This window comes from Guillardia theta (assembly GCF_000315625.1).
Source record: "Guillardia theta CCMP2712 unplaced genomic scaffold GUITHscaffold_169, whole genome shotgun sequence".
Taxonomy (NCBI): domain Eukaryota; class Cryptophyceae; order Pyrenomonadales; family Geminigeraceae; genus Guillardia; species Guillardia theta.
This window is the reverse complement of record NW_005434507.1, coordinates 9946-23369: the sequence shown is the minus strand read 5'-3', so window position 1 is coordinate 23369 and position 13424 is coordinate 9946. Positions and strand designations below refer to the sequence as shown.

At 53.8% G+C, this 13424-nt stretch overlaps 4 protein-coding genes across 4 annotated transcripts in view; 2 read left to right on the top strand and 2 right to left on the bottom strand.

The window, feature by feature from the left end:
- The window catches only part of GUITHDRAFT_166387 (hypothetical protein), a gene marked incomplete at its 5' end in the record, with an annotated part of 3566 nt that extends 527 nt beyond the window's left edge, over nucleotides 1–3039 (top strand). Inside the window, 13 exons of the mRNA XM_005820650.1 lie at nucleotides 80–129; nucleotides 241–309; nucleotides 610–660; nucleotides 718–798; nucleotides 975–1029; nucleotides 1080–1152; nucleotides 1397–1478; nucleotides 1537–1594; nucleotides 1652–1716; nucleotides 1936–2012; nucleotides 2355–2436; nucleotides 2505–2544; nucleotides 2852–3039. Of these exons, the coding sequence (XP_005820707.1) occupies nucleotides 80–129; nucleotides 241–309; nucleotides 610–660; nucleotides 718–798; nucleotides 975–1029; nucleotides 1080–1152; nucleotides 1397–1478; nucleotides 1537–1594; nucleotides 1652–1716; nucleotides 1936–2012; nucleotides 2355–2436; nucleotides 2505–2544; nucleotides 2852–2916 (848 nt within the window). The 3' untranslated portion in view covers nucleotides 2917–3039. The remainder of the gene's footprint in view (nucleotides 1–79; nucleotides 130–240; nucleotides 310–609; nucleotides 661–717; nucleotides 799–974; nucleotides 1030–1079; nucleotides 1153–1396; nucleotides 1479–1536; nucleotides 1595–1651; nucleotides 1717–1935; nucleotides 2013–2354; nucleotides 2437–2504; nucleotides 2545–2851) is intronic.
- A 3127-nt stretch (nucleotides 3040–6166) lies between these two features.
- On the bottom strand, nucleotides 6167–6616 carry GUITHDRAFT_120056 (hypothetical protein; the record flags this gene model as incomplete). Its single annotated transcript, XM_005820649.1, has 1 exon — nucleotides 6167–6616. One exon carries the CDS (start codon nucleotides 6614–6616, stop codon nucleotides 6167–6169), a length of 450 nt encoding a protein of 149 aa, XP_005820706.1.
- Nucleotides 6617–9232: 2616 nt separating this feature from the next.
- GUITHDRAFT_120055 (hypothetical protein) lies at nucleotides 9233–9514 on the bottom strand (the record flags this gene model as incomplete). Its single annotated transcript, XM_005820648.1, has 1 exon — nucleotides 9233–9514. The coding sequence occupies one exon, from the start codon at nucleotides 9512–9514 to the stop codon at nucleotides 9233–9235; it is 282 nt and encodes a 93-aa protein (XP_005820705.1).
- A 1895-nt stretch (nucleotides 9515–11409) lies between these two features.
- GUITHDRAFT_120054 (hypothetical protein) lies at nucleotides 11410–12033 on the top strand (the record flags this gene model as incomplete). The annotated part of the gene is made up of 1 exon (XM_005820647.1): nucleotides 11410–12033. The coding sequence occupies one exon, from the start codon at nucleotides 11410–11412 to the stop codon at nucleotides 12031–12033; it is 624 nt and encodes a 207-aa protein (XP_005820704.1).
- Nucleotides 12034–13424: the final 1391 nt, after the last annotated feature.

The following is a 13424-nucleotide window of genomic DNA, read 5'->3' as shown; positions in this document are numbered from 1 at the left end:
GGGTAAGAGGTAGGCATTTGTGAAAATGAGAGTGGAGGAGGAGGAGGAGGAGGAGGAGGAGATTTGAAAATTGTCGCAGACTTTTTCCATCGCGACGGTTGGCAATGCTATCACGGCCATCGCGTCTGGGTGGCTCGGGGGCTTCGTCCGTGATACATTCGACAGCCTGGTAAGCAACATTTCAAATCTCAAGACCAATCTTCAAACCCAACTCGATTATATGTGAAATTTTCTCTGCAGGTGGCTCCTTTCGACCTTGCCATCGTCTTCCTCATCGCATCCTCAATCACAATCGCTTGGAAATGGCAGGTCAGAGAGGAACGAGGAGATGCAAGGAGGGAGAGGAGCAGCGGGAGGGGGAGGAGCAGAAGGGAGAGGAGGGAGCAGAGCCACGGAAGGGGCAGGGAGGGGGCAGGGAGGAGAGCATATTAGAGCAGACATGGTGGAGAGGAGAGCGAACGGGAGATAGTGGAGAGCAGAGGGGAGCAGAAGGGAGGGAAGGGTAAAGGAAGGGAAGGGAAGGGAAGGGAAGAGGGGGAGGGGAGGAGAAGGGCAGAGAAGGAGAGGAAGGGAAGGGAGGGGAGGGGAGGGGGATGAGTGTTGCAACAGGAGAACAAAGGAGATGCTGGCATGGGAGGCATGGTCCTTCCCTCTGGCAAGGTGATGACACAGCAGAAACGTTGCTGGCAGTGAGGAATTTTTGACTCGTTTGACTAGAATGACGATCGGAATAAGTTGAAGGTGGCGCTTGAAAGAATGCGCCGAGATCCCAAGATAGCAGTTCTGGGGATGATACAGGTGAAATGAGCGGGTTGCAAAATGCTGGATCAGTAGTATGATGATGGAGATAATGATGATGATTATGATGGAGATTGAGATGATGATGATTCAGAAGAAGATGATGATAGTGATTCAGAAGAAGAAAACGATGATAATGATCGTAACGTCGTCGACAACGATGACGAATTCAACAGAGCCTCTTCGAAGGAGCCATGTACATCTTTGTCTTCATGTGGACGCCAAAGTTAGGTAACCAGACAACCTTGTCTCCCCCCTGTGGTCTAACTCCAGACCTGCAGAAGCGTTCTTCAAGCCCCTCCCTCACGGCCGGGTCTTCGGATGCTTCATGGCCTGCATGATGTTGGGGTCAAGGTGATGAGATATGGAGGAGGGAGGATCATATGAAGTGATAGAGAGAGAGAGAGAGAGAGGCAGAGGCAGAGACAGACGCAGGGAGAGGGGGAGGATAAGGCCGGAGCGAAGGGAAAGGAGAGTAGTAAGAGTAGTAGGAGGAGGTGGTGCTGGTGCTGGTGCTGGTGCTGGTGCAGGACGAGAATTCAAAGCTGTGCACAGCAGCTGCATGATCTTGATCCCCCCTGACGCATTTCTCCATCAGCTCTTTGAAGTACCTGTCCAGCTGGCAACCACCTGTTAGGTACCTGAGGGAGCTCTACATAATCTCTGGGATCATGATGGCGGTAGTTACCGCCGCTTGTCAAAATCCGCCTGCCGTTTGACTCGTACGCACTTTGACAGATCCCTGCCCTCGGGCTGCAAGAGGGGTACTCCACCGTCTCCTGCTTCTTCGTGTTCGGTGCGTTCCGACTGTCAACGGTTGGGTGTCAATCGAGTTTGACTAGAGGGTGGTCAGAGTGGTGCTGCGGGCTCTACTTCCCCAGTATCGGCATTGTCAAGTCGAAGTATGTTCCTGAGGAGGTCAGTTTCCTAGAGGAGCAGCGTGAAGGAGGAGGAGGAGGGAGGGAAACATTGGAAGACGAAGAGAGGGGAAGGAGTATAGAAGTCAAGGAGTGCAGGGAGGACAGCAGCGAGGGGGGGGAGAGGGGGAGGGAGAGGGAGGAAGAGGACTGAGCAAGGGATGGCCTCTTGCTATGACAGTGGATGAGACTTGGTTGGCGATATTGACGTTTGGATCAGGTCCGGGCGACCATCTACAACATCTTTCGCATCCCCCTCAACGTCATCGTAGTCGCTGTCCTCGCCAACCTTGGCAGGTTTGAACTCCTCCCCTTCCTCCTCCTCTCTCTCTTCCCCTTCCTTCTCCTCTCCCCCCTCCCTCTCTCCTCCCCTCCCTCACATTGCTCACACTTTCTCACCCACCCACCAAAGGATCTCCTACCTCCTCTTGTTGCCTCTCGCTCCTCCTGTTTCTCCCTCTGTTCTCCCTTCTCCCTCGTCCACTCTCTTCGTTACATTCTCCTTATTCTCCCATTCCCCATCTCCCACTTCCCTTCTCCCTCCTTCTCTTCCCTCCCTCCCCCTCCCCCTGCATCCTTTCTCTCTTCCTGCTATGTGTAGTCGCGCGCGCTCCAATACACCTCTTATCGTCCTTGCAGCATCTCCGACAACGTCGTTTTTGCCATGTGCTCCGTTTTCTTGTTCCTAGCTGCCGTACTTCAGCACTCCTTCATCCGTATGGTACGCCCCCTGACCTCCGGACGTTGATGCCTCACTGGCTGGTTGAATGAAGCCGGACTTTGTTTCAGGTTGGAGATCATGAAGGAAAGGCTGCGTCGCTGGCTGCCGGTAATGAACCCTCCTCTCTTGTTCTTCGTTCCTCCCCCCCCCCCACCTCTCCTCCTTCGTCCTCCTCCTTGCGACGTCGCATCCCATGGGGGGATGCGACGAAGGACGTCGCATCCCATCCTCCTTTCCTTCTTCCTCCACTTCCTCTGTGCTTCTCACTGCTCTCCCTCTCTCTGCTCTCCCTCTCACTGCTCTCCCTCTCTCTGCTCTCCCTCTCTCTGCCCCGTGTAGCTCTGCTCTTTCTGTTCCTCTTCCTCCTTCCTCTCCTCCACCTTCCCGTCTCCAGCTACAAGTGACTTGGTGTCAGCGGAGAACCTCACCGCAGAACTCTCCCACTTGACCCACTATGAGCCCGGGGAGGGCAAGGAATGACTCGACAAGACTGAGGCCAAGAGCTTGGAAAAGACAGGCTGAAGCAGCTCGGCGCGGGCTGGGAAGGGGAGGGGTTTCTTACTCTTATTCTTTCAAGTGATGATAATGTACTCTGAGATATCCGATTGCCTTGTCAAGTCCAGCAGTGCTGATACCTACCACTCAAAATACCTACCCCTGAAAAAATCGCACACTGCTTCGTCAAGGTTCGGTTTTGTTGTATACACAACCTTGCGTAAGACCTTGAGCTCAGATGATCTTAGGATCACTGTTTATTAAGCACACACACTCATCAGATCAGCAGCACCACTGCAGGAATCTGCATCGTCATCCTATTTCCCTACGCTACGTCCAAGGGGCGTCCGGTATGAGTCCAGAATACAACATCGCTCCCACTGCGTGACGACAAGAAGGTCCTCCTGTCGTTGACTTCGCTCAGAAGAATCTTGAGTTAAGGATTTGCATGCTCGTGTGACCACCCCTGGACATGTTTTGTATGTCCGCTCCATCTCCCTCCCACGCCCTGCTCATCGCCCCTCTCCTCCGCTCCCCGGCTGCCAACGACCTTCTCAAGCCCATCCTAGTCTTGTGCGCGTACTATGACACACTCTTACCCTTGCCTTCTTCGTGTACTGCATCACATTCCTATTGCAATCCCTATTCTATCTCCATAGAGACTCCCTTGAATCTCCAACAGTCTAAACACTCCAACAGTATTTACTGTATGAATGTACGATCTCCTCTTCATACGCTCTGCTCACTGTCTCCCTACACTCACTCTCTATTCTTTGCTTTCTTCGCATCATCTTTCAACAGCCCTGCAAGAGTCTTTCTACCGTCTTTCTACCGTCTTTCTACCGTCTTTCTACCGTCTTTCTACCGTCTTTCTACCGTCTTTCTACCGTCTTTCTACCGTCTTTCTACCGTCTTTCTACCGTCTTTCTACCGTCTTTCTACCGTCTTTCTACCGTCTTTCTACCGTCTTTCTACCGTCTTTCTACCGTCTTTCTACCGTCTTTATACTGCCTTGCACACACAAATGTGACGCGAAAGACTCACATCTGAAGTTTTCAACGCTCTTCATTTTTTCAACGAGGATCGCAACAGGACCTGGAACGCAGAAACCATCACGCTAACGCACGATACAGAGGCTCAGGAGCAGTCACTCTGCTTTTGGCCATCACCTATATGGCGGAAGCAAGCACACAGTTTCAAGGCTGTTTTTGCAGTCTTTCCGAGGAGCGACGACGAGCAGGACAGTTTGAAGATGGTAGAAGGAGAAGGGCAATCTTTCAGGTACAGAGTGACGAGGCTGAAAGGATTTCTTATCAGACTGCTGGCTAGCATTGACGGTTGTATGCTTGTAGGACCGGAATTACTTCACTGAGATCATGAGGGGCCTGTGTCCTCCATCAAGCCAGATTGGAAAGAGCAAGTCTAAGTTTGCAAACGGCGTTTCATTCTTCTTCAACCTGAGTGCTTTCAAAGGTTGTTGCTCTTCTCGAAGAACAAAGTTTGTGATCCTAGAGTTTGTGATCCTATTGGTATTCATCGTGGATGCATGGTTAAATGTTACAGCAAGATTCTCTCCTCACAGTGACGATCTACCCTGAAGTGCTGGGCTTCAAGTAGTGTTTCCTCCTGATAAAACTGCAACCTTTCTGCTTGTAAACTTTCAGGGTAAACTTTCCGAGGCCCTGCCCTCTCCGTCATGGCATGTCACCGATCATCATTGTACTCAGTCTTTCCTAGCCCGCGGACCGTAAGTTGGCCGCCCGGCCCGGCGTTACAAGTTTCAACGGGCGCCCAGTCGACTGTCACAGGCCGTGTGGCAGCTCTGACTACCGGGCAGATCATGCTCACCGAGTCTCACTCCAGGCCGTCGGACATCCGCTTGCCAGTTGGAGCTGGCCGCGGCCCGGCAGCCCGCACGCTGGGCCCCATGACACACAGGCACGGTGATGATCCATGCCCGGGGACTGGCAGGCCCCGGTGTCGCTCCCGGCCGCTCCGGCGGACTCCTCGGATATGCCGCAGTGCCGCCCGCGCCCGAGGCCCTGAGGCCCGGGGGCCGCCAACAAGTTGGCCTTTAACCCTCATGCCGAGAGTCGAGGAGGCACCCAGGCCCCTCACATCGCCCGCGGCGGGTCGGACTCGGGATATGCCGGAGTGCCGGCCCTGCCGGCAAGTTTTTTTTTGCCAGTTGAGGTTGTTGTCCCAGGCTGGATGGGTGGAGCCCCGTACCCCTTCTTATGCCAGGTTGCATCTACAATCCGAGGGCCCCCGGGTAGGGGTCAGTACTTTGACTGAGAACCCCTATCTATTTACTTCTATCACAATAAAGGGGGTGGGGTGGATACTTTCACCGGATAAGACCGGATCACTTAAGACCCTACCTCCCCAGGATTCCGCCTTTTTTTATCAGATTTAAAAAGAATGTTTCCAACTAAAAAAGAACACGTGATTTATCTTTGCCTTCAAGAGTGTTTTTCAGTCTGATGAAGGAGGGGTGTGGTGTGGTGGGCCCGGTGGGGTGGGGATGGACGGTACCTCATTGTGTTGTCGCCGAGGCTGGATGGGTGGAGCCCCGTACCCCTTCTTATGCCAGATTGCATCTACAATCCGAGGACCCCCGGGTAGGGGTCAGTACTTTGACTGAGAACCCCTATCTATTTACTTCTATCACAATAAAGGGGGTGGGGTGGATACTTTCAAGAATTATCAACTTGAGTAAAAGTTCAAATCGAAACTTCAATCGGTCGATAAACGATCAAAACTTCATCACCCTCCTCGCGATCCTGGACCGGATGCGTTTGCAAGTCGGATCACCTGAGACGTCTTGCGAGGGCCTTTTCACACTCGGCGATTGTGTGATGCACCTTGCCTGAGAGTCCATCGCAACAGATGTTCGAGATTTGACATCAACACGAGTCCCTCCATCTGAGCCAAACTTGGAAGATTATCGAGTTACATCCGCCGATGCGGAAAAAATTGCTCAATCCCTGTGCACCAAACTACAGGAAACTTCATGAATGCATATGGTTCAATGGTGCAATCAGGCAGAAGTGGTAACAGCTGTTTGCATTGGACTGATACTGATTGCTACAATCGAGTATTTAATACAAATGCTGTAAAAATGCTGAAACATATCTATCGGATCTGGCAAGTGACATGATCGGGCAAGTCAATCTTGCAAGGTCAGGATGGATTGTTGCAGACCAGATTCTATCGTTCAAGGCAAAGATAATCTTCATGTTCTTTTCTGGCGAGCTTTTTCATGAGTGTCTCCCTTCTGTTTCTGCTGCTGATGCTGCCGCTGCATTTTCTTCTTCTTCGACTCTTCCCTGATGGCTCTCAGCACCATAGTCCGCCCCTTCATTTGTAGCCCCTCCGCCGTCTTCATCACCCCTAGCGCGTACTCCGGCTTCAGCACCTTGCTGATCGCCGCCCGGCTCTTCCCGTACGCCTTGGCGATGTCCCACTGGTGCACCGTCCTCCGGCACCTCGTCGACGCTGGCGCCGAGTAGAACATGCACACGATGTCGAGCTTCTCCTGCGCGCTCAGCCGGCTCTTGCCCGTGCAGGCCTGGCTGTGGGTCCTGCGGGCGTCGGCGTCCCAGCGGGGTCTGTCTTGGGGGGCGAGGAGGAGGTCCGAGCAAGGGCTGGCCTGAGGTTTTATCGAGGAAGCCAAGCACACCATGTCTTCTTGAGGGTCCGCATGAAGAGAATTGTCAGTTCGAGTGGAGAACAGTCCGCAGAAGAGGCACGGGCCAGAGTCGTCGAGGAATGGGGCACCGCAAGGGCATGGGAAGCTGAGGGGAGGGAGGAAAAAGGAGCAGGGGTCGGGGAAGAAGGAGCAGGGGAGGTCGAGATCGAGAGGGGAAGGGATGGAAAGAGAGGAAGGCGCGTGCGAAGACTCGTCGGTAGCGGGAGGCAGGCAGAGGAACTCCATGTTGAGAAGACAGAGAACGAAGAAAGACAAAGTTGTTCTGCCTCTTCCGATGCTGCTCCTCTTCCTTGGTCTCGGAGGCGCGGCACGAGGTGTTGTTTCGTGCTCTTGGCTCTAAACATACATGTAAGCTGTATGCCCCTGGGTGGGGGGTGGGTAAATTTTTCAAAGTGTGCGATGTCCGTCGCTGTTGTAGTATGGGGTAGGGTGGTTACTTTACAAGGGGGTTGCGGCTTTAAACCAGTGGTTGCTGAAAAGTGTCGGAGAACCCCTGAAGAATGTTCAACTCGAGGAATAAAAGCTAATTATTTATGTATGGTGCACTGAAAGAAAAGAATCGTCAAAATAGTTGTGCAAAGCGCACTCTAATAAGGTTGCACCACGCTATAATGCTGACTCATGGTGACATTTGAGAGTAAACAATGACGCCATGTTGCAGGAGCGACAACGACGACCAATAGGATCGTGCGTCTGTTACTCAAAGTGAATCCCAGGGCTGTCGATGAGAACGGCGAACTGATTCTCCCAATGACATGGAAAGATTTGAAGAAGTTTGTTTGGAGACCTTGTCACCAATACTGACTTACCAAAATCTGGAAGGAGAAGAGGAGGTCAAGAGCAGGAAGAGCAGGAAGATCAGGAAGATCAGGAAGATCTGGAAGAGCAGGAAGATCTGGAAGATCTGGAAGAGCAGGAAGAGCAGGAAGAGCAGGAAGAGCAGGAAGAGCAGGAAGAGCAGGAAGAGCAGGAAGAGCTGAAAGATCTGTCTAATCATTCCTCTGAGATGCTGAATTCATCACAGATATCAGTGGAGCTACAAGCCTGCTGCGTGATAAGGCGCATCCAGGGGTGAAGGTCTTCTGGTACGCACGACTTATCACTTCTATTTTTATCTTGTACGTTCTGAGATATCAAGACATCGTCTCTCTATGTACTTACTGCGACTAAGAATGCAGCAGCTCTCATGTCTCTCTCCTTGCTCCCTCCTTTCTGATCCTCCAGGCAGCACAAGATCCCGCTCTGGCACTTCCACCCCCTCCTTCGTCATCATCACCCTCCTCGCGATCCTCGGGCTTCAGCACCTTGCTGATCGCCGCCCGGCTCTTCCCGTACGCCTTGGCGATGTCCCACTGGTGCACCGTCCTCCGGCAGCTCGTCGTCGCTGGCGCCGAGTAGAACATGCACACGATGTCGAGCTTCTCCTGCACGCTCAGCCGGCTCTTGCCCGTGCAGGCCTGGCTGTGGGTCTGTCTGCGGGCATCGAGGCTCGACACCGCAGCAGCAAGGTTCGATGGGGAGGGAGAAGAAGTCAGGAGGGAGGGGAAAGGAGGAGAGGAGATACAAGGAGTCATCGTAGGAGGAAGGGGCGTATGCGGGAGGTGCCATGGAGGGCTTTCTGGTCACTCCACCCCCTACCCCACCTTCCTGGGTGACCCTCTCCTGAACATTCGAGATCGAGTCTTTTCACCCGCGATCCTGACTACCGAAAGTATACACCCTACCTCCCCCCAACCCACCCCACCCCACCCCACCCCACCCCACCCCACCCCGACACACAACCCCATCCCTCTCCACCCCCAGGAGCAATGACCAGTAAAATCACAAGAGCGTGTGTGGAATGTTTGCTTTCGTAGGCTTGCTGGTCCTCTCTGTCTGTCAGATATCTTATCCTCCACCCCACTGTCACGATATGCGGAGGAGGGGGGTAGAGCCGAGCAAAGGAAAAGAAAAAGTAGGCTTTATAATGTTATACACTGGACGAGTAAACTTCGTGCGAAATCACGTCTTTTCCACTCTGTCTGACCTAGGGTTTACCCTCATCCTGCCGATACTGCTGTGTTCCCCATGTGATCACCCGGAACGAAACCGCGATGATAGCAGCCAAGGACAGGGAGGCCTTGACCTGACGAAAGAGATCCTGGGCAGCGTGCGTTTACAGGTCGGATCACCTGAGACGTCTTGCGAGGCCGAGATACCATCCAACGCTGCCTTTTCACACTCGGCGATTGTGTGATGCACCTTGCCTGAGAGTCCATCGCAACAGATGTTCGAGATTTGACATCAACACAAGTCCCTCCATCTGAGCCAAACTGAGACGTTTATCGAGTAACATCCGCCGATGCGGAAAAAAATTGCTCAATAACTTTGCCTGAAACTGGAACCTTCATGAATGCATATGGTTCAATGGTGCAATCAGGCAGAAGTGGTAACAGCTGTTTGCATTGGACTGATACTGATTGCTACAATCGAGTATTTAATACAGATGCTCAAACATATCTATCGGATCTGGCAAGTGATATGATCAGGCAAGTCAACATCTCCAGATTCTGTTACTCCAGATTCTATCGTTCAAGGCAAAGATAATCTTCATGTTCTTTTCTGGCGAGCTTTTTCATGAGTGTCTCCCTTCTGTTTCTGCTGCTGATGCTGCCGCTGCATTTTCTTCTTCTTCGACTCTTCCCTGATGGCTCTCAGCACCATAGTCCGCCCCTTCATTTGTAGCCCCTCCGCCGTCTTCATCACCCCTAGCGCGTACTCCGGCTTCAGCACCTTGCTGATCGCCGCCCGGCTCTTCCCGTACGCCTTGGCGATGTCCCACTGGTGCACCGTCCTCCGGCAGCTTGTCGTCGCTTGCGCCGAGTAGAACATGCACACGATGTCGAGCCTCTCCTGCGCGCTCAGCCGGCTCTTGCCCGTGCAGGCCTGGCTGTGGGTCCTTGGGAGGCGAGGAGGAGGTCCGAGCCGTTTGGGAGGCGAGGAGGAGGTCCGAGCAACGGCTCTGCCCCGCAGAGTCGTCGGGGGAAGGCGAGGACAGCCGCTCCTCCTCAGCGTCCGCTTGCTCAGGGAGGGGGTCAGCTTGAGTCGAGGAGCAGAAGAGGCAGGGGCCGTCGTCGTGTGGGCGAGGGGCACCGCAGGAGCAGGGGAGGGGGAGGGAGAAGAAGTCAGGAGGAAGGGGTCGAGGTGTTTAGATGATGCCATTGAGGCCTTACGAGTCAGTTTATCGCTCCATAGTGATCGTAACTGCCGGGTTGAGATAACATGAGTCATCGGGTGAAGCTTCTCTTTTCGCCCGGGACACGGCAGGAACTACCGTCAAGTCAATCGATATCGGATGCGCGTGTACGAGTGAGGCAAGGGAGTGGTCGAACTACCAGCACACGAGACTGTGAAGCTGCACAATACAAGTACTGGGAGGATGAGTCGCATCTCTGACCCTGGAAAAGTCCCGATCCTCTCTCTTGTATTCCTGGAGTACGGACCATGGATATCACTCAGAGTCCGTATTGTCTGCTCTACATAGAAGAATCTAGAGCGTCAACTCCCGGCAGCTGGGGCCCACCTCTCCCGTGATGCGGTCCAGGAGTCCATCGTTATTCAGAGGGCGACGCAACTTAAAACATCTTTCACAACTTAAAACATCTTTCACAACTAACTTAAAACATCTTTCACAACTTAAAACATCTTTCACAACTAACTTAAAACATCTTTCACAACTAACTTAAAACATCTTTCACAACTAACTTAAAACATCTTACACAACTTAAAACATCTTTCACAACTTAAAACATCTTTCACAACTATCTTTCACAACTTAAAACATCTTTCACAACTTAAAACATCTTTCACAACTTAAAACATCTTTCACCACTTAAAACATCTTTCACAACTAACTTAAAACATCTTACACAACTAACTTAAAACATCTTTCACAACTTAAAACATCTTTCACAACTAACTTAAAACATCTTTCACAACTTAAAACATCTTTCACAACTTAAAACATCTTTCACCACTTAAAACATCTTTCACCACTTAAAACATCTTTCAGAAACTCAGACAGAATGAACGCATAAATTCTGCCATGTGGTAGGTATGATATAACGGAAAGGTTCCAACACAAATAAAGGGACGCTCCTGCTCAGCCGGCTCTGACGGCCCTACCTGCTCCCATGCCTGGAGGGAGTGAGAGCAAGCAGATTGGTTCTCAGCTCGCTTGTTAGGGCTCCACGGCGTGTCTTGAGTCGAGCACGAGCAAGGCACAAGCGACGGGAACGAGGGAGAAGACGAGGAGGGAGCCAGGCAGTCGTCTTGTTGCCCCGGCCTTGTCCCGGTACCTCCACCCCCTCTACAAGGTGGATCAAAGGGGGTGCGGCAGGAAGATCTCGAAAACAAGAAGTGTACTTCTTATAATCCACCAGGGGATAAAAGTCGCAAAAGTACTCACCGGTCCTTGGTGATGGGCTCGAGGAGGTGGGGGTCCACGGATCGGGGGACAAGGGGAAAATAAAATAACGGCCGGGGCCATGGCAGACCCCCACCCCCTTTTTACCCGGGCTCTACCAAGGAGGGGGAAGGGGGTACGGGGGTACGGGGGTACGGGGACCGATCGAGTCGAGGGATGAAGAACATGTTGAAAGTACTCACCGGTGCTGCTTGATGGCCTCTGAGGAGGTGGGGGTCCGCGGGTCGTCGGAGTTGGGGAGTGTACCTCCCCCCTGCTACCTCCTTCAAAACCTCCTCCCCCTCCCTCCGCAGCTCCTGCCATGCTCCCATCTCTACCCTCCCTCCTCCCTTCCTTCCTCCCTCAAGACCCCTCCTTCCACCCCTTCTTCCTCCTCCCCATCGACCCCGTCGACGTCCCAGACCCCTCCGCTTCTACCAGTGATGACCGCTGCCTGTCGCCTTGCAGTGTGCTTCACCTCCCCCTCCTCCCTGAGGACGCTTCCTGGCCCGTCGATGCCCCCGACTGTCTGTTCTGGCCCGACGACCCCTCCCTCGACTCCCTCGCGGCTCCCGTAGACGCGAGCTGGGGGTCGGAGACCGGCCGCTGGGACGCGGCGGCGCGGAGCAAGCACAGCTCGGCGTGCAGGGGCAGGAGCCGGCTGACCGCGCAGGAGAAGCTCGACATCGTCTGCCTCTACTACTCCGCCCCGACCACGACCAAGCACCGACGGGCGATACGACAGCAGGACCTGTCAAGGATGTACGGGAAGAGCCGGCCAGCGATCTGCAAGGTGCTGAGGCCGGAGTACGCGAGGGGGGTCATGGCGACGGCTCGAGGGCTCGTGGTCAGGAGCCGCAACGAGATCCTCGACAACATCGCCAAGGAGGAGCGTCTCAAGGAGGAGCCCCCGCCGACCAGCACAGCTCTCAAGCTCCCTGGCTGAGAGGCAGGAGGAGACACTGTGATGCTGCTCAGGATCTGGTCCTGGCGTATACAGGGAAAGGGCAGATACGGGGATGGGCATGGAGGGGAGGGGGGGAGGGGTGGTGCTGTACACACGTCCTTGAGATCAGAGAGAGAGGTTACCAGAGCGATCGCTGCTGCGTCGATTATAGAGCACGAGCACAACACGAGCACGAAAGGCTACCGCCGTCGGCTAGGACGCTGACTAAACTACTCACTACACGCGCGGGGCACGGTGTGCCGTATCATGAGTCATCAGGACAAGCGCTTGACGGGCTCCTGCTTGATGCTATTGAGTCCCCCACGACGCTGCCCGGGACCCCCCGAGGGCCTCGCAGCCCTGGACTTGGAGTCGTTGTGCCGTCAGTCATGAGACAGGAGTGATGATGAAGCCATCGGCCGCAGAGGAGGAGATCAGGACGAGGGAGGCAAAGAGAGAGAGAGAAAGTGGCGATGGATTACCTTCTACTGGGCATGTGAGTGACGACTGGGGCTGTGCTCATCGATAGACAAGAGGAAAATCTGCTCGCTTCTCACTCCCTCCTGGCATGGGAGAAGGTAGGGCCGTCGCTGATCGCGCTTGGCATACCTGACTGACATTCATGTCATACATAAAAGAGCTTCGGCGATGAAAGCTGGACTACAACCAAGTACTTTGTGCTGCCTGAGCCTTATTCTGCACGCTTGTATCTACCTACGGCCTGTAGCCATGGCTTATGGCCGTACGATGATCGAGTCGTTCTCAGCTCGCGTGTTGGTGGTCCACGGCGTGTCTTGAGTCGAGCACGAGCAAGGCACAAGCGACGGGGACGAGGGAGAAGACGAGGAGGGAGCCAGGCAGTCGTCTTGTTGCCCCGGCCTTGTCCCGGTACCTCCACCCCCTCTACAAGGTGGATCAAAGGGGGTGCGGCAGGAAGATCTCGAAAAAAAGAAGTGTACTTCTTATAATCCACCAGGGGATAAAAGTCGCATGGCGCTCCTGAGCCGAAGTACTCACCGGTCCTTGTTCATGGGTTCGAGGGGGTGGGGGTCCACGGATCGGGGAACAAGAGAAAGATAATAAGTTACTTCCGGAGAGGGACCGTTGACGACCCTCCGCACCCCCCTTTTACCCGGGCACTATCATGAGGAAAAGGGGGTACGGGGGTACGGGGGTACGGGGACCGATCGAGTCGAGGGATGAAGAACATGTTGAAAGTACTCACCGGTGCTGCTTGATGGCCTCTGAGGAGGTGGGGGTCCGCGGGTCGTCGGAGTTGGGGAGTGTACCTCCCCCCTGCTACCTCCTTTCAAAACCTCCTTCCCCTCCCTCCGCAGCTCCTGCCATGCTCCCATCTCTACCCTCCCTCCTCCCTTCCTTCCTCCCTCAAG